The sequence below is a fragment of the Artemia franciscana genome, chromosome 9, assembly GCF_032884065.1.
Source record: "Artemia franciscana chromosome 9, ASM3288406v1, whole genome shotgun sequence".
Classification (NCBI taxonomy): Eukaryota; Metazoa; Arthropoda; class Branchiopoda; order Anostraca; family Artemiidae; genus Artemia; species Artemia franciscana.
Genome location: NC_088871.1, coordinates 8672131 through 8696375, shown reverse-complemented (window position 1 = coordinate 8696375; position 24245 = coordinate 8672131). Strand labels below are relative to the sequence as shown.

The 24245-nt window shown below is 33.5% G+C and overlaps 1 protein-coding gene across 1 annotated transcript in view; it reads left to right on the top strand.

Annotated features, from left to right (window-relative positions):
• LOC136030959 (integrin alpha-4-like) overlaps nt 1-24245 on the top strand; it is a 122084-nt gene that overhangs the window by 38944 nt on the left and 58895 nt on the right. Inside the window, exons 8-13 of the mRNA XM_065710102.1 lie at nt 878-1185; nt 6986-7091; nt 11393-11581; nt 13603-13782; nt 21916-22064; nt 23294-23435. Of these exons, the coding sequence (XP_065566174.1) occupies nt 878-1185; nt 6986-7091; nt 11393-11581; nt 13603-13782; nt 21916-22064; nt 23294-23435 (1074 nt within the window). The remainder of the gene's footprint in view (nt 1-877; nt 1186-6985; nt 7092-11392; nt 11582-13602; nt 13783-21915; nt 22065-23293; nt 23436-24245) is intronic.

Sequence of the window (24245 nt, the reverse complement as noted above, 5' to 3'; positions counted from 1 at the left end):
TATCCTCCCTGAAATGAATAGAATCATCTCACATCTTAGGTAAATTTTTACAGACTTAAAATCTCACAATCAGAAGGCTTTTAGGCAAAATTATATTTTTCAATGTAACCTTTGAAATATCTTCACCAGCATCCAAGTTCATTTATTTATTATTCACATATACATGTATAAATATGACATAGGTCCATGGGGAGACAAGCTCGAAAAACTAGGCCTACACAAAGATACAATAACAAATTACACTACAGTACAAAGAAAAACATGACGTCAAAGATACACTAACACAACAATAATATGAAAGTAGCAGCTAGCCCAGGATCCATAAGAAAATTTCAATATTATTAAATTTAAATTGATACTAGAAGATAGATGAGAGGCCCACAATCACCGAGAGCAATAAACCATGCAAATAACTTTTCCTTAATAAAAAGATGCTTAATTAAAAATAATCCTGAACTAAATGAAATTTATGTTTCCTTTTTATTAAATGGATAGAAGAAAATTTATCAATAAGATCCTTGTGAGAATCCCAGCACCTGGCTATTGACACAAACGGAGCGAATTTAGATCTCTCAGTACTATACTTGTCAATGTAGATACTCTTTTTTTGTCGAGTGTTATAATTATGTAAATCTTGTGATTAGGAGAACAAACTTTGATTGATGTAATATGGCGGTTAATTTCTTAATGTCATAATTGAACTTGAAAAGAATTGCTCCAGAAGTAAATTGTTGAGAAACTGGAAGTGTACCTAGATAAGCATACAAAGATGCTTTAGAAGACTTATTTGGAAGTTCAATAACTCACCGCAAGAACATGCTAAATTAAAACTTTTAAATTAGTTTTGTAACAAATAACCAAAAAGTGTTTTTTGTAGGGTACACTGTCAACTCAGGTCACTTTCTTTTGGACCACAGTTTAAGCTACGTAGCAGCTGCGCCAAGAGCCAATCATACTGGAAGTGTTTTAATATTTAATTTTCCAAATTCTTCAAAGAAAGAACTTATTATACATAACCGACTCAACGGGAAGAGGCTTGGAGAGTATTTTGGTGCAGCAATTGCTGTTGTTGATTTGAACTTGGATGGATTGGATGATCTATTGATTGGAGCCCCTTATCATAGACTGACTGCTATTTCTGCTGATGATCATGGAAAAGTTTATGTTTTTATGAATTCTGGAACGGTAATAATTTTCATTGTATTATCAAAAAGGTCCGATTATAAGACTTGAATCCTAAAATCAATATTGGTAATATGTCTTAGGTTTTGTATCAATATTGACCCAGAATTTTCTTTTTTTAAGTGGGGAGAAAAATAAAACGTGTGCACTTTGGATATTTTAGAATTATATCAAGTTGCTAGTCAGTATTTTTAGCTCTTTGTACAAAATTCCAGAATATTTATGTATTTATTGTTAATTACTTTATTCTTATCCATGTCATTAACATGAGGGACTTACATGACACTAATTGTTAACTTGTGCATTTGAAGCAAACAAATATTTTTGTATTATATAATTTTCTTCTATTCTTTTTAATTTTTCATTTAAAATTGGCTTTCTTTCTCTCATAAAAGAGAGGACTTAACCTCATTATTAGGGCAACTTATACTTTCAACGTCTCATTGCCTTTTTTGCTTCAATGCGAACAGATAGTTACAATGGAAAGTTGTCTTTTTATTCAGCGTTTTAATGTAAAAAAAAATAATTCAAGCGAGTTCATACATTAAAAAAAAAATATATCTATCATAATAAAATGATGGACAGATCTTAGTTTACTTAATCAGTCAAAAACCATGAGTAAACTTAACTATGAAACTTAACTATTAACTAAACTATGAGCCAAAAAGAAAAGAAAAAAAGAAGAAAAAAAGGTGAAAAAACTGAACTAAATCGAGATAGTGAATGAGTTCGAAATAAGCTGCTAAAAGTTGTAAAATAAACAAATAATTAAAGAAATATTAATAAATTACTAAGATTTTGAAGATACATCTTCTTATTATGCTACCCAGTGGTGGACCCAGGAAATTAAGAACGGGGGGGGGGGGAGCTAAGTACAAGAAAGCGAATAAAATTTTACTGAGTTGTTAGCGTAATTAATGGAGAAGCAGGAATTAAAGTCAGTACTTTGAAGCTTGTCTTAAACAAAAAAAAACAGTTTTATTTTTAAAAGTTTTATATTTTTTTATTTTTTAAGTTTTATTTAAATAAAAAAAAACAGTATTTTTCAACAGAAATAAGGAGAAACATTAAACTTTAAAACAAAAAGAAATATATTACGTATACGAGGGGCTTAGCCCCTTCTCAGCACCTTGCTCTTTACGTTCTCTAAGAACGACTTCTGAAACCCAAGGTTCATCTTCATAGCCCAGAGACACATTTTGAATTTTTTTTACAGAGAGTTTGTTTTACCGAGCGCCTTTTTTCATTCTTTTATTTTAACCGGGCGTTTCTTTTTACAATAGCTATTCCAGCGCGTACGCACTGGGTGGTAAAAGTTTTACCATCACAACGTCAGTCGGTCGCATTAGATCTGGTAAATCATTAAATAAAAAAAACGAGTTTTTTTAACTGAAAGTAAGGAGCGACATTAAAACTTAAAACGCACAGAAATTACTTCGTATATGAAAGAGGCTGCTTCCTCATCAACGCCCCGCTCTTTACGCTAAAGTTTGACTCTTTCTCTCAATTCTTCTTTTTAAAACAGTAAAAAACTTTAGCGTAAAGAGCGGGGCGTTGATGAGGAAGCAGCCTCTTTCATATACGAAGTAATTTCTGTGCGTTTTAAGTTTTAATGTTGCTTCTTACTTTCAGTTAAAAAAACTCGTTTTTTTATTTAATTTCTGAACGTTTTTGAATCAATGCACGTTTTGATTTTGGCTCTCCGCAGAGGAATAATCAAAACGAAATTTGCATATATTTTTTGGGGGGGGCTAAATGGCTTTCTCATAATTTTGATCGAATGATTTTGAGAAAAAAAAGAGCGGGGGCGAAGCCTAGTTGCCCTCCGATTTTTTGGTTAATTAAAAAGGCAACTAGAACTTTTAATTTTTTACGAATCTTTTTATTGTTAAAAGATTTACGTAAGTTATAAATTAGCTTACGTAAAGAACTTTTGTATTCTCATGTTTTTATTACATATATGAGGGGATTCGCCCCATCGTCAGTACCTCGCTCTTTACACTAAAGCTTAAATTTTATCCCAATTCATTAAGAATGACCCCTGAATCACAAAAGCCGTAGAATAAATAGTTGAAATTACTAAAAATACTTTAGCGTAAAGAGCTAGGTATCATAAGGAGGTGAGCCCCTTATATGGGTAATAATTTCTGTTTGTTTTAAGTTTTATTGCTGTTCCTTACTTCCAGCTGAAAAAGCTTTTTCACATTTATTTTTTAATTTTTTTTTAAATAATGCTAGTAAATCCTGCTCTCCCTTCATGGAAGTTTTCTTCTCCCATGACAAATTCTCGATGGAAAGTTCCCCCAGCATATCCCCCTCTTCTCAACCCCTCCCCCAACCAAAAAAACCTCCTGAAAACGCCTGTATACTTCCCAATAACCATTACTATATGTAAGCACAGGTCAAAGTTTGTAACTTGTTGCCCCTCCCACGGGGACTGCAGGGGAGTAAGTCGTCCCCAAAGACATAGTTATAAGGTTTTTCGACTACGTCGAATAAAATGGCTATCTCAGAATTTTGATCCGTTGACTTTGGGAAAATAATTAGCGTGGGAGGGGGCCTAGGTGCCCTCCAATTTTTTTGGTCACTTAAAAAGGGCACTAGAACTTTTCATTTCCGTTAGAATGAGCCCTCTTGCAACATTCTAGGACAACTGGGTCGATACGATCACCCCTGGGAAAAAAAACAAACAAAAAAACAAAAAAACAAATAAACACGCATCCGTGATCTGCCTTCTGGCAAAAAATGCAAAATTCCACATTTTTGTAGATAGGAGCTCGAAACTTCTACAATAGGGTTCTCTGATACGCTGAATCTGATGGTGTGATTTTCGTTAAGATTCTATGACTTTTAGGGGGTGTTTCCCCCTATTTTCTAAAATAACGCAAATTTTCTCAGGCTCGTAACTTTTGATGGGTAAGACTAAACTTAATGAAACTTATATATTTAAAACCAGCATTAAAATGCGATTCTTTTGATATAGCTATTGGTATCAAAATTCCATTTTTTAGAGTTTTGGTTACTATTGAGCCGGGTCGCTCCTTACTACAGTTCGTTACCACGAACTGTTTGATAGTACGTCATAAATAAACCTGAAAGCGCGCAAAAAGAGTTCATTGGATTCATACTGTTGTGTACAACATGAACATGAATAGAGAACAACTCCTTGCGTTAATGTTATTTTGCTGTCGATTGAAGACCAAAACCTTTATATATTGGCATTAACAATTGTTGGAATAATGAAGAATTTGTCCCCTCTCCCCTACCCATTAAAAAAAACCGAATGCCTTCCTATATTCTGATGAATCTATTATATGTACAGGCATTGAGGGGGGAGGAGCAGTTAAATTAGCAGCTATTCTTGAAACCAATAGTGGGAAAATTTAGTTTAGGGCGCATAAATTGGATTAACATTTTTTTTTTCATTCATCACAAATCAGCTTTGATCTGCTTAGGGTCGAGGGCAGGGGCTTATTTGGCCCTAACCCCCTAAAACTTCAAACTAGAAGTGACTCTTCCTCATCAAATTATTATTATTATTTTTTTTTTTTTACAATTTCCCTTTTTCTTCCCAGGAAAAGAACTCATTCATGACTCCACATTTACTCTTTTTTTTTATAATATACCCTCTGCAAACACACTCTCTCTTTAGCAGTCGTAAGCGGTAAAAAACGCCGAATGTTCACGTTTTCATTTAGTTCCATAAGCCACCTTTTTGGCGTAGGCATTAAAATAAAAGATCGTTTATTTTGCTCTTCGTTTATCACAGTGATTAAATAAAAGAAAAAAAACAAGTTTTTTCAACGGAAAGTAAGAAGCGAACGTAAGTAACGGAACGTAAGAAGCGAATGTACTACAAAAACTAAAAACGAACAGCAATTATTACGCATATGAGGGGGGTTCCTCCCCTCGTATACCTTGCTCTTTACGCTAAAGTTTTGTAGTGCTTTAAAAAAAAGCTTCATTTCGTTCTTATTAACCACCCGTTTTCATGGAGTCGTTTTTGAAGAATTGGTACAAAAAGTCAAACTTTTTGTTTAAAGCCTAAAGAGCGAGGCACTGAAGATGGGGCGAAAGAAACGATCCTCCAGACAATTCCAACTCCGGTTAAAATTTACCCCGGACAATTGCACTTAACATCCCCATATGTAAAATTTATTCGGCAAAAGGAAAGTAAGACAAATGAAAAGAATTTCGTATAGGAGATCTGATCGATTTCCCCAGTGAAAAAGTTCCCCTGATAAGTTCACTTTTAGAAACTTCACTCCCCAAGGAAAATTCTGCCCTTAGAAATGCCACAACATAAAATTCACTCTCCCTCTCACCCTACCCAAAAAATGTATGAATACTTCTCAAACCACAAAATGGCTATTTTTAAATTTATTTATTGAACTTTTTAGCGAAAAAAGGGGCGTGGCAGAAGGCTAGCTGCCCTTCAATCCTTTTGGTCACATAAAGGGCACTAGAAATTTTAATTTTTGTTAAAACGAGTCTTCTCCCGATATTCTATGGCCACTGGTTCGGTACGATTACCCCTTGGAAAAGAAATCAAATAAACCCTCATCTGTGATCTTTCTTTTGGCAAAAAAAATACAAATTCCGCATTATTAAAGATGGGAGATTGAAACCTCTACAGTAGGGTTCTCTGATACGCTGAATCTGTTGGTGTGATTTTCATTAAAATTCATTGTCTTAACATATTTGGGGGGTATTTCTCCCTTTTTCGAAATAAGGCGAATTTTCTCAGAATTGTAGCCTTCGATGGGTAAAATGAAAATCAATTAATCTGATATATTTGGAATCAACATAATAAGCCAATTCTTTTAATATATCTAATAAATATAAAAATACCGTTTTTTTTAAATTTCGGTTAATATTGAGCCGCGTCGCTCCTTACTCACAGTTTATTACAACGAACTATTTGACAATGGACAGCTGCATTGCTGACGTCGACGCTTGTTTTACCGAGCATTTTTTTTACCGCCCTATGTTTACGTCGCAATACTACCCTATGCATCTCTTAGAAACGCTCAGTAAAAAAAAAAAAAAAAAAAAAAAAAAAAAAAAAAAAAAAAAAAAAAAAAAAAAAAAAAAAAAAAAAAACGCTATGTAAAAGAACGCCAAGTTGTCTCAGGCCATATTCTCTGTTCATAACCGTTATTACTAATAATTTTTACTGATGGAAATTATTCAGTAGGGAGTTGCATGATAGGAGCCATGGGATATAGAGTTGTTTAGTAGACAGTTCTGAAGGAAAGCTGCGTGGGTGGGGAGTTAGGAAGTGGTAAGCTGTTGGTCGAGGAGCTGTGTTGATCTGTAGTTCTGATGGTTTGAGGTAAAGTATATATTTATATCGTCGTTGTATCAGTGTTTTTTTGCGCATAACTCCCAAAATACTTAGAAAATAAGGGGTATTTTCCTTTTCTATAATTTGGAAAATAAAATCAGGATGTGCTTTACTGTTTACATATCCTGACTTGATCTTTAGCTATAAATGAACAGATACTAATTTAAATTTTGAATATTTAATGTTTATCTCTTGTTAAGCCTTTATTTTGACTATGTAGAATATGAATCTTTGGACAGTTTTATGACCTTTAGAAAGATTCTTTGACATCTTTTGTCCTTTCTTGTCCTCTAATAGAATATTTTAGTTGACATAATGCCACCAGTTGAATATATGTCAATTTTTAAAAAAAATTTTATCCATAATATGACGCACCCTATCACTTTTTATCATGGCCTTCAATAGCATTTGAGCAATGTTCTGTGGGCTATTTATCAGTCTCGTTGCTTATTCTAGGATTTTCAAGAAATGGATTATTCTATCATCGGCTCCAAGATGGCGCCAGGTAGATTTGGCACTGCAATTGCTGTTCTTGGTGACATAAATGGAGATGAGTACCCTGGTAAGAATTATTTTAAAATGCGATTTTTTTATATATTTTTTGAATATTATTTTTTAAATATTATTATTTATTTATTATTATTTATTATTATTATATTATTATTGCATTATATTATTATTTATTATTATTTATTATTTATTATTATTTATTTATTATTATTTGAATATTATATATTTATTGAATATTATTATATTATTTTTTTGAATATTTACCCCTAATCACTAGCTTACTTTAGTCAGTGACGATTCAAGAAGAATAATTTTATGCTTTAGCAACAGAGATTACTTCATGCGAGTTCCTCAGCCTAGATATGCCCTATTTCCTCCCTTTTCTAGATCCGTGACCATAGCAAATAACTACCTACGCAGAGGGATGGCTTTTAGGCCTATCTTCTAATATTGAAATTTCTACGATTTTCCGCATAATTATATGCATGATCATATATTTCAGTCGTTTTAGATTTTCATAATTCTCCTTCTCATTTTTCCACTCGATTAGATTTGTAACAATCTTTGACCACACTGCTTTTCCATTTACGAAAAATTAAGCAAAAAAAGTTGGTTTAATTTAAATAAAGCAGTGACAAATAATAAAAACAACAACACATTAGTTAATAAAAAAAAGTCCGAACAATTCAACTACACATCCGGGAGCCTTTATTAACAGAAAAAAAAGCAAAAAGAATTAGTTGAATCATTTAAAAAAAGACAAAAAATAACAACAAAAAATAACAAAACAATAAGTAACAAGAGAAAAAAGATGCAAGTTTAATATATGGATTTTATTTATTTGTTTTTATCTTGTTGTGTTTTTTTTTGTCCTTTCCTTTAGATGATTTAACTAAAAAAAAACATTTTTTGTTTTTTTCGTTGATAATTTTTTTTCTTTTTTTCCTTGATAAAAGCTCGCGGATGTAGAGTTGAAATTTTTAGAATTTTTCTCAGTTAATATCTTGCTTGTGTTTTATTCTTTATCACTACTTTATCAAACATTTCGTGGTAACGAACTGTAGTAAGGAGCGACCCGGCTCAATAGTAACCGAATCTCTAAAAAACGGAATTTAGTGCAAATTGTATCATGAAGATCAAAAGAATTGTATTTTTATGCTTATTTTAAATATATAAGTTTCATCAAGTTTAATCTTATCCATAAAGAGCTACGAGCTTGAGAAAATTTGCCTTGTTTTAGAAAACAGAGAAAAAAAAACACCTAAAAGTCATAGAATCTTAGTGAAAATCACACCATCAGATTCAGCGTATCAGAGAACCCTAGTGTAGAAGTCTGAAGCTCCAATTTACAAAAATGTGGACTTCTGTATTTTTTCCCAGAAAAATATAAAACGAGGGTAATATCCATCAGTGAACAGAATAGAAGTGAAAAGGACAAAAACAGATATTTAGGCAATGACCTCCACCTAGCCGTCTTCATTTCTTTTTGAACACTGAAGACGGTCTGATGGAAGCCCTTGCCGAAATATCTGCTTTTGTACTTTCCGCCTCTTTTTCGTCCACTGGCTGATATTATTCTCGATTTCTCGTCTATTTAATCATATTATGTTTTTTTGCTTGTGATACCCCTTCTTAATTAAGCATAGCCTCGTCAGCCACTGTGCAAAAGATGGGGTAGCAAAATAGTAATGCTACTTGGCAGTTTTTAAATTCGTTGGCATATTTCATCTGAAAATACCATTTTTACATATAACAATACTTTTTGCTCAAAGAAAAGCTGTCGAAACACAAGTTGTGCTGCTAAAGTGTTGACAGATTTTAGATTTCTGTCGAATTCTGCTACTTGCAGCTTTTGACTTTTTCATTCTCGGTAGAGTTACTTCAAAAGGTCAGATTTTTTTATAGTATATCTATTTTTTGAACACCGAAAACGAATTAGCGGAGGTCTCTACCAAAATGACACCAAATTATAGTAGAGGTCTCTACTGGTAAAAGGCCAGTGTGGTCTTCGAACTTAATCTTAAGTTCAATAGCATTTACTTCTCAGTTTCAGTGCTTAAACAGATCTCTTGGCCTATTCCGTACCGTTATGCATAAACGGACCTTTCACTTTTTTGCAAAATGAACTTATGTTTGCCATTAAAAAAAAAATTCTGCATCGTTTGGTGTATTCGACAAGTTTTTTAGTCCAATAGTGTCGAAGCTAAAGATTTGGATTTTACATACCCATTCCCACTTCAGCAAGTTGTAATTAAGCATGAACCTCTTCAGTCCACGTAAACCCAACCCCCCTCCTTGGACTAAACAAAGAATATGAGTCTGAACGGACCCGGATACCAGATCTTCACTGGATCCGGCTCAGAATAGGAACCAGAATATAAGCCTGTCTTTGAGAATTGATGAAGAGATGTTTTAGAGTGACACCAGAAAGTTTTGAGAGTCTAAAATACTTTCTGTTCGTACAATAAGATTGTAGAAGCTTGTTTTATATAAATGGTGGGTTTGGATCTACAATATCGCAGTTCATGTTATCTCTCGTAAGGAAACATGGTCCTGCAACTACCTCTGGAGTGAAACAATGGTGGACAAAGGGCCAGTGAGGTGGCCCCATGCTTGTTCCTCAGCCCCTCTAAGATTGCTGAGTTGGTAGAAACTGTGAACCTCTATTCTGACAACTGTGGCTCACGAAGCAGAAACATGTTTCTGTGTCGAATGTGTTTTCTTACTACCATCTCACTTGGCTGGCAGCAACCTGTCACATATCGACCAGAATTCCTAGAACCCGATCATAGCCGCTTAGAGTGTGACAGTGACCATGCCTAAATCGAATAGGCAAAGAAAATGTCTGATATACTTGTCAGAATCTAAGGAGATTGGGCCAATGTTGTGCGGTTTGCAAGAGGTAAAATACCAATAGTTGCAGATGAAATGAAGAAAGAAGAACTACTTTACTGGGGCAAATTTTTTAAGCAGATTTATACCAAACGAAGTGCTGATACAGAAAAACTTAGTTTTTCGTATGTAGACATAGTCTAAGTTGGATTCAGTATGAGGAACATTATGGAATTCTGGATTTTAAGACAAACTTGGAAGATGACGAGCCGTTTCGAGCAATGGACTTGTGGAAATAAGGAAAAACAATAACAGAAGTGCTGAGATCCTAATATCTAAATGAGAAGTCAATCAATAAATCAAATATGACGATCTCATGTTGCTATCGCCCCTGCTTGATGAACAGCATTTTCCTTTTTTATAAGAACCTCACGTGCGACACTTCACCTGTAGACTTTATGGCTGAAGAATCAGAGCCCCTTGAAGGGTAATGAGCATCATACTTTTTGTTCTTATAGTTTCTGTTTTGTTCAAATAATTTTGGCTTATGTGTGTATATGTTCTTTTATTTCGCTAAAATTACGAGACAAAAAAAATAACACATCAAAAAATTCTTGCCTTAGGCGAACTGAACCGGTTTGTGCGATCCCTTTTCTATGTTTCTGGCAAAATCATAATATGCTTAAGGGTGGTCACTCCATTTCCTGGAAAAAACATAAGCAGCAGACTAATTTCATTATTGCCACTGGAAACAGGATGAGTTTGCCTAGATAATTGTTTTAAAAACACTTTTCAGCCATATTTCAATTTTCAGGAATTTTTTAAAGTTTATATTATCTCTACTCTAAAACTTGAAAATATGGACTGAGAACGTTAATGCACAACGGTGCAATATTATCAAAATTACTAATCAGTTTTTATCAAACCATGAAATTCTTAGTTTATATTGCATTATTCACACATTTTTTCTTCATGTGGCCATCGGAGTTCCGTAGGAAAATAGAAAGTAAGGTGGCGTATACATCTACCATGGTGTTTTGAAGAAGAATGCAAAGAATTTTCTGATCAAAAAGAAAAGAGTTGTCCATGTGGTATAAAGTAACGGAATTAAAACAGGCATTAGATGAAATTTGCAATTAGTTTCCTTATTAATAAATTATGTCCTTGTTTCTCTCTTTTCATACAACTTGCTTCGTCTTTTTTTCATCTCTAGTTCGTTGCGCTATTTTCAATATAGGTAAACGGAACTGGTCAAAACGGTCTATTCTCGTGCCCAATAGTGTTTCTTCTTGAAACCTATAGTGAAAATATTGAATAAAACACTGGAGTATCATTTGGGGGAGAAGGGGGGCAGTTTCCCCTCCAAGATTGTGGAGAAAAAAATTATTATACATACCATGCTACTTGACCATCCGGATTTGGACCCTTCTTGCCCCCGCTCCCCAAAGAAAATGCTGGAGATTTGTCCCTGATAAAATAGAAATTTACATAGCATTTGTATTATTGACACATTTTTTCTAGATGTGGCCATTGGAGCTCCATACGAAAACGAAAATATAGGTGCCGTATACATATACCATGGTGCTAAAAGCGGACTGCGTCCAAAAATTGTTCAACGAATTGGTGGTGAATTTTTTTTGCCGCTTGTAGCTACAAAAGGGTTTGGAATAAGCATTGCATCTCAAGATGTTGATCAAAACGGATATAATGGTAGTATTTTACACATCTTGAATAAGTCCTTAAATAAAAACTTATTCTAAAATTGTAACTGTCTCTTTTGAGCAATTCATTGTTTTAAAATGTATTTAAAATCGCTAAAATCAGTGCTGATTATGAGATTGGTACATTGTAGATCTCCATTGGTACCTATAGAGTGCTTAAATGGAAATGTAGGCCCATTGATTCTGTTAGTATGTTTTGATTTGACCAAATAGCAAGTAAATATTTGGAGTTTTAGTTTGATTTATAGTAAGTAGCTGGAATTTTAAATTGGCTAAAACTGAAAAAGTATAGGAAACTATGTAAAGAATGGAGTTCAGGTCACAGGAGTATCGGTCAGGAGTATATGTTAAGGAAAGGTCGTACACATCCTAAAAAAAAAAAACAGGGAAAAAGCCTTAAAGCTCTCACCATTCAAACATGTCTCGTCTTTTGATAGGAAATAGTTCTGTTAGATACGTTTCATTCTTTTCTTGTTCGTCCATTACAGAAATCAAGTTTTCAATTCATTTTTTTATTTTCTGGTACGAGGGGGATGTGCCATTTCCTGTCTCACCCTCCTTAAAAAAAAAACAAGATCCAAGAGTGGATGATTTCTATAGAGACAAGCAATTCTTAGGCCCAAAAAACTTAAGAATATTTCTTTTTGTCAGAATTCCAAGAAAATTGTATCAATTTGACCTATTTTTGACGAATTATTTAGTCTCAGGTGAGAGCATCGCCCCAAAGAAAGCAATTGTGTTGAACGAATTGGTGGTGAATTCTTTTTGCCGCTTGTAGCTACAAAAGGGTTTGGAATAAGTAATGCATCTCAAGATGTTGATGGAAACGGATATAGTGGTAGTATTTTATACATCTTGAATAAGTCCTTGAGTAAAAAAAAACTTTCTAAAATTGTAGCTGCCTCTATTGAGCAATTCATTGTTTCAAATGTATTTAAAATCGCTGAAATCAGTGGCGATTATGAGATTCGTACATTGTAGATTTCCATTGGTAACTATAGAGTGCTTAAATGGAAATGTAGGCCCATTGATTCTGTTAGTATGTTTTGATTCGATCAAATAGCAAGCAAATATCTGGAATTTTAGTTCGATTTGTAGTAAGTAGCTGGAATTTTAAATTGGCTAAAACTGAAAAGGAAAGCAAACTATGGAAAGACTAGAGTTCCCATTTTGATCCATTTTGTATCCCAGCTAGTGTCCATAAAGAAGTTACATACATAAAGTCATATAAGCGAAAGCCCACATACGTAAGAGCTTCATTACTATGACAATTCGAATAGTTAGTAATTTTGTTTTCCTTATCAATTTTCATTGATCTTAGTTGAGGTTTTTATCTTCTTACGTTGTGTGATGATCTAAATGATCCTAGTATGCATTAACCGTATTATCATATTTGTCTTGAAATTTACTTTTGTTTTTAATTCTCATAGATTAAATACAAGGTATTGTGTATATTTTCTGATCAATATGCTATCCCGAATAGTTTTCATTTCTTTGTCATTTATTTCTGAGCATTTTCAATTAACATACCTTAGACCTTAATCTAGGGCGTAATTAGATCAAAATCCTAGGCGGGGGGGGGGCAAGTAGGAACCAATTTTCCCAAGAAAGGTGAAAATGGACAAGTGAGAAAGGAACCGTGTAGTATCATAAAAGCAAAGTAGTATTAAAGAAAACCATTCTGTTTCCGTGGATGCTTGAATCATGTAGGCCTGTCTTAGTTTTGACAGGATTTTTGAAGACGCTAAATTTCAGCAGGGGGCAAACTGGGGTTTGGGTGGGCAGTTGCTCCCTTTTCCTATGGCAAATTATACCCTTGACCTGCTAAGTGGATGTGCGTCCAGTCTCAGATGAGATTGCTATGAAGAATAGATGAGATTGCTATGAAGAATTCTTTCCCGTTAGTATGTTATACGTTTTAAATAAAAAAAAATATCAAACATTAGAAACAGGTTTGCTTCTTTTAGAAGAATTTTCTGAGCTCTCAAAAAATATATGTTTCCTTTTTAGATCTTCTCATTGGATCATTTATTTCTGGCCAAGCTACTGTTTTGAGGACTAGCCCTGTGGTTAAGTTTTCAATGAAATTATCTTCAACACCAGCTGTAATAATTGAGCCAAATGAAGGCGTTACTTTTAATGTTGAATTGTGCGTCAACTACACCACGAAGTTAAAGCCAAATAAAATTTGTGAGTACTTGATGATTTTATTTTTTTTCATAATATTTGATGAAAATTTGTTTTACGGTTGCTTTGTTTTATTCACTTTACTTTTTATCACTTCATCCATACTAAATAATTAAACATTTCATGATATTAAACTCTAAGCAAACAGGGCCTGAGCCAATAGCAACCAAAACATTATAAATAAGTTGGCTAGGACACGTTCTGCGGATGAAGGATGACAGATTGCTAAAGATAGTCCTTGCCAGCCAACCGTCTAGGGCCAAATGAAATGCAGATCATCCTCGAATGGGTTGGAAGGATATCGTAACAAAAGATTTGAGGCAAATAAGGACTTCTTGGGATGTAAGAGAAAGGCTTTAAACACATTGGTATGGAGTAAGAGTGTTGGCCTGCTATTGGTCCGCTATTGGTATGGAGTGTAACTGTGTTGGCCTTAGGTGGCTTGGTGCTTCAGTGAATTGTTAGAAGTAGCAAAGCTAGGAGTTCCACTCAAAAGTAAAAATATCTAAAAAAATTAAGTAAGAAATTAAGTAAAAATATCTTCCCAAATTTGTCTTGACCCGTGCTAACCAGAGGAGAAGGCCCCAAAGCTATGAAAAACTACTCATTTTATAAGGGCCTCTAAATAAATTTTTGAAGAAAAGTAGTTGTGCATCACTGCACAGGATCTAAACGAATATTTTCATTTACTGCGCCTTTTTGGCCCAGGAATTGATCACTGCAAAATATTCTGTGACATTGAAAATACGTTTAGTTTCTTTAATGAGAAGATAGAATATACAAAAAACCACGATTTTGTTTCCCGGTTTATGGATTCATATCAGTTTCACTCCAATCTTCTTTCACTCGTCTTAACATCGTTGGCTCCAATAAAGCTTGTAGTGTCTGCGCTTGCTCTTCCATCAACAGATCCCCTAGCTTTGACAAAAATCTTTTACTGTTATCAAACTGTTGAGGCCCTAGAAAATTCAAAAGGGAAATTAGGTCACTATTATTCTGTGACGAAGAACAATTGAAGAACACTTCTCTCTTACCAGAGAGAGGAACATAGTACTCGGTGTTCTACAGTCTCAAGCCTTCCAGTAATTCACGATTCTTATTTTTCAACCTATGAGCTTCATCAATAATATACAGTCTCCATGGGAAATTTCTCCGTTCAAAACAATCATTTTAAGATTCTGGATATATTCGTAAGCTTCATTAATTATTTTAATTAGCTCTGTTGGGATGCTTTCATCTACTATAATCTTCCAAAGCTCAGCTCTGGTAAGGGAATTGAACGCAGCAAATTGGCTGAAAAAAGCTGTGATCTCTCACAGGTACTATCTTTTCCACTGTTTCAATATGAGGTGAGGGTAGGTGAGTCATAGGAGCCTCTATTAGGCCTGAAACCCACTTTCTAACGTGTTTTATATTTAATTTAAGTGTCTTTTAAAGCATTCAAGAACTATTATGCAACATTTTCTCATTGTGTAATTTATTAGTAAAGCACCTGGGCATTCCGAGCAGACTGCCTTATCGCTCTTTTCACACAATGAGCAGTCTTAAGAGCTTAAAATTTAGTCCTTCCTCATCAACGCCTCGCTCTTTACGCTAAAGTTTGACTCTTTCTCTCAATTCTTCTTTTTAAAACAGTAAAAAACTTTAGCGTAAAGAGCGGGGTGTTGATGAGGAAGCAGCCTCTTTTTATATACGAAGTAATTTCTGTTCGTTTTAAGTTTTACTGTCGCTCCTTACTTTCAGTTAAAAAAACTTGTTTTTTTTATTTAATTTCTGAACGTTTTTGAATCAATGCATGTTTTGATTTTGGCTCTCCGCAGAGGAATAATCAAAACGAAATTTGCATATTTTTTTTTATTGGTAAAAGATTTACGTAACTTATAAATTAGCTTACGTAAAGAACTTTTGTATTCTCATGTTTTTATTACATATATGAGGGGATTCACCCCATCGTCAATACCTCGTTATTTACACTAAAGCTTAAATTTTATCCCAATTCATTAAGAATGACCCCCTGAATCACAAAAGCCGTAGAATAAGTGGTTGAAATTACTGAAAATACTTTAGCGTAAAGAGCGAGGTATTAGAAGGAGGTGAGCCCCCCATATGGGTAATAATTTCTGTTTGTTTTAAGTTTTATTGCTGTTCCTTACTTCCAGCTGAAAAAGCTTTTTCCCTTTTATTTTTTAATTGTTTTTTTTTTAAATAATGCCAGTAAATCCTGCTCTCCCTTCATGGAAATTTTCTTCTCCCATTACAAATTCTCGAAGGAAAGTTCCCTCAGCATATCCCCCTCTTCTCAACCCCTCCCCCAAACCAAGAAAGTCCTCCTGAAAACGCCTGTATACTTCCCAATAACCATTACTATATGGTTATTACTATATTATTCTCTGATAAGCACAGGTCAAAGTTTGTAACTTGTTGCCCCTCCCACGGGGACTGTGGGGGAGTAAGTCGTCCCAAAGACATAGTTATAAGGTTTTTCGACTACGCTGAATAAAATGGCTATCTCAAAATTTTGATCCGTTGACTTTGGGAAAATAATTAGCGTGGGAGGGGGCCTAGGTGCCCTCCAATTTTTTTGGTCACTTAAAAAGGGCACTAGAACTTTTCATTTCTGTTAGAATGAGCCCTCTTGCAACATTCTAGGACAACTGGGTCGATACGATCACCCCTGGGAAAAAGAAAAAACAAAAAAACAAATAAACACGCATCCGTGATCTGCCTTCTGGCAAATAATGCAAAATTCCACATTTTTGTAGATAGGAGCTCGAAACTTCTACAGTAGGGTTCTCTGATACGCTGAATCTGATGGTGTGATTTTCGTTAAGATTCTATGACTTTTAGGGGGCGTTTCCCCCTATTTTCTAAAATAACGCAAATTTTCTCAGGCTCGTAATTTTTGATGGGTAAGACTAAACTTGATGAAACTTATATATTTAAAACCAGCATTACAATTACAGTTTTACAGTTTTGGTTACTATTGAGCCGGGTCGCTCCTTACTACAGTTCGTTACCACGAACTGTTTGATAAGTTTCATCAACTTTAGTCTTTGTCATCAAAAGTTACGAGCCTGAGAAAATTTGCCTTATTTTGGAAAATAGGGGGAAACAACCCCTAAAAGTCATAGGATCTTAACGAAAATCACACCATCGCATTCAGCATATCAGAGAACCCTACAGAAAGAATTTCAAGATCCAATCTACAAAAATGTGGAATTTCGTATTTTTTGCTAGAAGACAGATAATGGATGCGTGTTTATTTGTTATTTTTTTTTTTGTTATTTTTTTCCAGGGGTCATCGTATCGACCAAGTGGTCCTAGAGTGCCGCAAGAGGGCTCGACCTAACGGAAATGAAAAGTGCTAGTGCCCTTTTTAAGTGACAAAAAAATGGAGTGCACCTAGGCCCCCTCCTACGCTCTTTTTTTCACAAAGTCAACGGATCAAAATTTTGAGATAGCCATTTTGTTCCGCATAGTCGAAAACCATAATAACTATGTCTTTGGGGATGACTTACTCCCCCACAGTTCCTGGGGAAGGGACTGCAAGTTACAAACTTTGACCAATGTTTACATACAGTAATGGTTATTGGGAAGTGTACCGACGTTTTCAGGGGGATTTTTTGGTTTGGGTGTGGGGTCGAGGGGAGGGGGCTATGTGGGAGGATCTTTCCTTGGAGGAATATTTCATGGGGGAAGAGAAATTCAATGAAAAGGGCGCAGGATTTTCTAGCATTACTATTAAAAAAAAACAATGAAAATATAAACATGAAAAAGTTTTTTCAGTTGAAAGTAAGGAGTAGCATTAAAACTTAAAACGAACAGAGATTATTACGCATATGAGGGGTTCTAAAAATACTTTAGCATAAAGAGCAAGGTATTTAGGAGGAGATAAATACTTCGCTCTTTATGCTAAAGTATTTTCAGTAATTTAAAGTATTTATTCTACGGCCTTTCTAATTCAGGGGTCATTCTCAAAGAAATGAGACAAAACTTAAGATTTAGTGTGAACAGCGAGGTATTAACGAGGGGACAAACCCCCTCATATATATATATATATAATTAAAAATATAAGAATATAAGATTTTGTTACGTAATTTAATTCTTAAGTTACGTATATTTTTTATTAATAAAAATGTTCGTTAAAAATTAAAAGTTCTAGTTGCCTTTTTAAGTAACCGAAAAATTGGAGGGCAACTAGGCCTCCATCCCCATCCCTTATTTATCAAAACCGTCTGATCAAAACTAAGAGAAAGCCATTTAGCCAAAAAAAGAATTAATATGCAAATTTCATTTTAATAATTTAGCCTATGTATGGAGAGCCAAAATCAAACATGCATTAATTCAAAAACGTTCAGAAATTAAATAAAGTTTAACTCTTTGCCACGATTCTACTTTTTAAAACAATTAAAAACTTTACCGTAAAGAGCGAGGGATTACGGAGGGGACAACCCGTTTCATATACGGAGTAATTTCTGTTCGTTTTAAGTTTTAATGTCGCTCCTTACTTTCAGTTAAAAAAAACTAGTTTTTCTTTATTTAATACACGAAAGGAGCTACTGAAAAATCTTATGCGTAAACTCGAAGAAAAAATATAGTCAAAAATATATAGTCAGGTATTCTGCAACTATTACTAAACTGTTCAATACAGAACAAGTGTTAAAGAAACTGCCAATCTCTTGTTCATTGTCTATTGTTCTACACAACCACTGATTCGTTTAGGGCAAACATTTGAAGGTAAAAATTATAGTGATACTTCTGTAAAAGTTTATGAATTTTTGGGAAAGGGAAATTTAGAAAATTTACGGATTTTTATCAAAAAATAAATAATAAGCTACTGCCTCCCTTAACCTTTCACGTCATATAGTAAAATTCTAATTTTTGAATTACAAAGCTTTTAGATTAAGCTATATCAGACGCATTTGCTCTGCATTTTTTAGACAATAAATAACATCTTCAATGATATGAGGGATGCGAGAGACTAGAAAAGATTTCCCTAATTATTCTAAATAATAACTGTAATATTTTGCACTGAAGCTTAAATTTGTTAGGACAATGCTTTGTTATTAAAAACTATTGATTTCTGCCACAGCTGGCAATCTCTCACCGCTTCAGCTTTCTTTTGTATATTTAATGCAAAAAAAAATTATCTAAGAGAAGGGAGGCTAGTGGTTAAATGCCCTCTCCTCTGCATTAGCTTATCTTATCGAAAGCTACTAAACATGGGCTCAAAAATGCGCTCTTTATGTATTTTCAATTTCAATTCGTTTATTAACAAAAAACAAATCACACACTCTAAACTAACTACACCCTAAGAGAGCACTGCCCTTAAAGGGTGACAGTATTCATTCAATCATCAAGACAAGAAATATAAGGTAAGAAAAGAAAAGAGGAAGGGAAAAGAAAAGAAAACAAACGTAAATTAATAAAAAAAAACTTAGAGAACTGTCGGTACAAGAAATTAGAATCTAATATTTTCCAATAAGAAGCTTTTCCCAAACACCAAAAACAAGAAGAACAATAGGGATTTTTTTTTTTTTTTTTAGACAGAGGGAAACAAATTAGAATGTTGGCCCTATGTCCATGGGCCCTCCTCAGCAATACAAATAAGAAAAAAAACTTACAAGAGGATAAAATCAATAAAACTAAAATGAACAGTTTTTCAAAACAGTCCCAGCATCCTTACCTCAGCGAAGTTCAACCAGGACTGATAAATAAATTGTTATAAAATAATGCTTTTAATCTTACTTTTGAACTCTGGTAGGCTATTAGCATTTCTCAAAGTATTTGGAAAATAATTCCATATTTTCGGTCTGGTAAATTTGACTGAAAAACCAGATGATGCGAGACGTCTCGTTTCTGTAACTAGTTGTGATGCATATCGAGTATCGTGTTCGTGAATTTCATCATTCCTTCGAAAAGCCGACATAAACGACTCAGGTGCGGTATTTTTGCTTACTTTATATAAAGTTTCGGCAATCTTTTTTTCTCGAAGTTGAGCCCCATTTAATATCTTAAGTTTTATAAAAAACCCCTTCACACTCTGACGAGGCCCAAGCTTGCAAAGTGCGCGTATAGCTTTATTCTGAAGAATTTGAACTTGCTTCCATTCCGACTTATAATTTGAAGCCCAAATGCTTGTTCCATATAAAAGATATGAGTGGAATAGACTGAAATATAGGATCAGTAATATTTTATGGGGAAAAATAACTTTCAGTCTATGGAGAATACCAACAGCTCTTGACAGCTTCATACAAAGAAATTTAATGTGGAGCCGCCACCTCACAAGAAAAGATCTACTAACCTTCCCGTAGTAGTTGTGTGCCACTATGCAATAACGTATAAGCATTAGCATTACCGTGGAACCTACTTATAATTGTCATATGTCTGATTCTGGCTGTCATACGGACTGATTCTCTAAGCCAATCGTATATTTCTGAATTTTGGCTCAGAAGTGTTTCTTAGGGGCAATCTCAAACACTCAGACATGATCAGCTATCTCAAATAATCAATAGTATTTGGCCCTATTTGGGCCAATGCTGTTGCTTTGTGGAACAAATATTATGCATCGACAATTTACTGTGACATGTTTTTTTTTTACTTTAAAATGGCATTAGAATTTTCATTTCCGCTAGAATAGGTCGATCTAACATTTTACATCCCTGAATACGTACTTCTTGAAAGAAAATTGCACAATTTTGTAAATAGGACTTTCAAACCTTCATTCTAGCGTTTTGAAGATGTTGAACTAAATTATATGATTTTCTTCAAGATCATACCTCATTTAGGGGTATTTTTCCTCTTTTTACAAAAATATACACACTAGCACAAACTTTTGATGTATGGATTGAAAGCTAATGGGTCTTTTGTTTTTAATATTAAATTAAAAAGTAAATTAACTTTATGTAAATACTGTTATAATAACCATACTTTTTTTAGTTTTGGTTTAACTTAAAAGGGGTCATTCTCTTTAAACCGTTCATTGCCACAAATGAGCCGAAAAAGTAAATAATGTCTTATCTATATATCAACTGCCTTATTTCTTGAGGTTTAACCCCTTTCATCTAAAATGTTGGGTTTATAGTAACACTTCACCCTAATTTGCAAAAAGGAAGAGAGTTTACGAGTACCACCATATTTTAAGGGAGGAAAGGGCATTTTAAATTGAAAATAAAAGCAAAAACAGACAAGAACGGGGCCAATTATACTATAAAATAGAAAACTATAGAAACAAATAATTAAAATACTGAGATGTTGGAGTTGGAGGAGGATGTTGGGCAAAAAACTCCTATGCTAGCGCCCTTATGAACATGATCCCTTAGTGAATCTAGTGATTTATCTTATAGGGATGGTGAACTTTATATAAAAACGTTTTACCTAACCCAGGGGCTCCCAACCGATTTTGGGCCCTGGCCAACCAAAGCTTTTTTAAAATCCTAATGCCCCCCTTGGTATATTTGAAGTTTTTGTTCAAAATCTTACGTGTGTTCACTTGAAGGAAGCTTGAAAAGGCATTAAATTAGTATTTATTTTTTGTCGTCCTCTAGGCATATTTTATAGTAACAAGATACTAATAAAAAACATCGTCTAAAAACAACTTTTTCATACAATGCATAACGTCATTGAAATACTATCATGTATCTTTTTTGGTCTTTAAATGCATTTGAATGTGACGTCATTGGCATTAAAAATACTTTTTCAGAATTAAGGCTCTAGAGTATAGTCAGCCAAAGGATGCACGTCTTCTTGGAGAATGATCCAAAATCACTTGAAAATACAAATTTTTGTTGTCTTTTTTCAACAATTTTCACCATATAATTAAACGCAATGAAGAATTCCAAAAAAAGTAGTTCTGTAAGATGATAATACTGAATCTCAGCCATTGAATTATGTCAAAATTGTCTAAATATGTTGAAACATTAAAACTGTTGACTGCAGAAAAATAGCCTCCTGAAAATAACTGCAGAAATAATAACATATATGTATAAGAGACAAAAAACTTCAGACAATCAAATTTCTTATTTGTTTTTGTTACTTATGAAGTTATCATTGTTGTTTTTCTGTTTTGTTTCTTGTTTCTTTCTTATTTCTTCTCTTTTGTTGTCTTTGTTTTTTTGTATCTTATCTGTTTTTCAGGTGCTGGAATGCTGCTTTCTTTTGATGTTAGCCGCCGTAGAATCGTTCTTAGATTAGAAAATGGAAAAGAAATCAGCAAACCTTTTCAATATTCAGAAACCTTGATAAAAGATGAAACCAAATGCCGGAGCCTTCAGTTTGTTATGAAAGTAAGTATATATTCAATCTACATTTATCTATATTTAATCTACACAATCTACATACCTTAATGATTTTTCTATGGACCAAATTAGCAATGGACACCCCTGTTCATCCTTGGTAAAAGATGAAATGAAACGCTGGAGCCTTCTGTTTGTTATGACTGCAGGTGTGTATTTAATAAAACGTTATTTCCTACCTCCATTCCCCTTATCCTTTTTTCTCAGCTAGTTTGAAATTTACTGATAAAAATAATAACATCTGACTCTTGGGTGTCACGTACACCGTAATGCAGTTCTTGACATCTCAAGAGTCTAGCAGGACAAACTTTGGAACTTCCAATAGCCCGCTGATCGAGCCCTTAAGCGGGCTAATAGCCCGCTGAAAGGCTAGAATTACTGTGAAATACTTTATTTAAATCATTCTTGCAAAGTAATAAACAAGTGATCTAGGCAGTATAATTTATCCACGGGGCTGAACAACATAAGATAAGAAAAGAGAAAACAAAGAAAAAAAATACAGAGAAAAAAAAAATTTAAGCTTAATAGAACTTTAACAAAAATGAATATATTTCTCTTATGTTTTTCCTAAAATACAACAAATCAATTTTTTTTTGCTTAATAGAGTACCATAGATTAAGCAAATTAATTACATTAAAAGTTTAAAAGAACGCAATACAACGATGTACCCTTGTACATACCTTGAAAATAAACATAAAATGTAAATACTGACTCGTCTGTGGTTTTATTGCAGAATTTAACTATATTGGCCACTATATATTATTGTACCTATATTTTTTAAATATATTGTGTTAAGTGCATTGGTCAAAATATATGATTCTGTATTTTGTAAAATATACTGTTCTGTATATTACATAAAATTGTATAGTATATAACTATATGCACTGGAGAATCCAGCTATACTTTATTGTGGAATCTAGTAGGATTATCGGAGTTTATATTTTCTCGGAATAATAATATAAAGTAAAAAAATAACGACTTGAGATTGAAGAGACAGGTTATCCTTAGATTTAATTTAAATTTTCTTTTTTAGAACGACAACAGCTAACTTAAGGTTTAAAGCTTTTAAATACTTTCAATTACAACCTAGATATGTTTTTAGTGTAGTTGCTGTTTGAGTGTGTGACTAACTGCTTAACCTGCGCCTAGATTTAGCAGGTTTAAGGTATTGCTATAACGTTACTATGTCTCTATTTATAAATTACATTCTCTACTTAAAGGACACAAGAGATCTTTCAACACCTCTATTGTTTCGATTGCAATCAGAAGTTTATGAGATGACAAACTCAGATCCAGAAAATCCAGTATGTTCACCCTACAGAAAACAATCTAGTTCTAGTGAAGGGATAGTCATAAAACCTGGTGAGTAGATTTTAATTAACCATTGGTAATTAATATAATTAATAGTATAATACAACTAATTAATTTAATTAATAATATAATCAATAATATAACATACTTAATTGGTTAATTAATAAATTAACCAATGTTATTATATTAATAATTGGTTTTGGCATAATTTTAAGGAAGTAGAGGATACTAAAAATATTACAATTTTCAAAATATATTGAATATATTAGAAATTATAATATATTAAAAATTATTACAAAACAAGCTTGTTTTGCCACCCCTGGGAACTAAAAGAAGAAATTAGGTTTCGCAACCTGATAGAGTCTTTAGTGACAAATATCAATTTCAATTTGAATTTTTCATATTTAAAACAAGAATAAAAGCAGAGACTTTTGAGTATGTCTTCGGATATTTGTTGGTACTGGACTACTAATAACAATTGGTAAACAAAAAAATATCGCTGTTTACCGTATTAATCACGTTCACAACTCTGTATTTACGGCTGCCCATCATGAGCCACTTTGTCAGCAAACGAAGGGCTGTTTAAGATTTTGTATTTTTAGAGTATTTTAAGATTGATCAAAGCAAATCTTTCGTTAGTGGTTAGCTTATTGTTGTATTTCATCTTTTGAGATGGTGCTTTATTTGAATATAATTCGCTAAAATACTCTGAATTCGTATTTCAAGTAAAACTAAGCAAATAGAAAAGATATACAATCAAAATATTTATACAGGAACAGTGAAAGAGAAAAGAGAGTGTATATATGGGAAAATAAATTCATACAACCGTGGAATACGCAATGGAAAGGGAAAGATAAATTA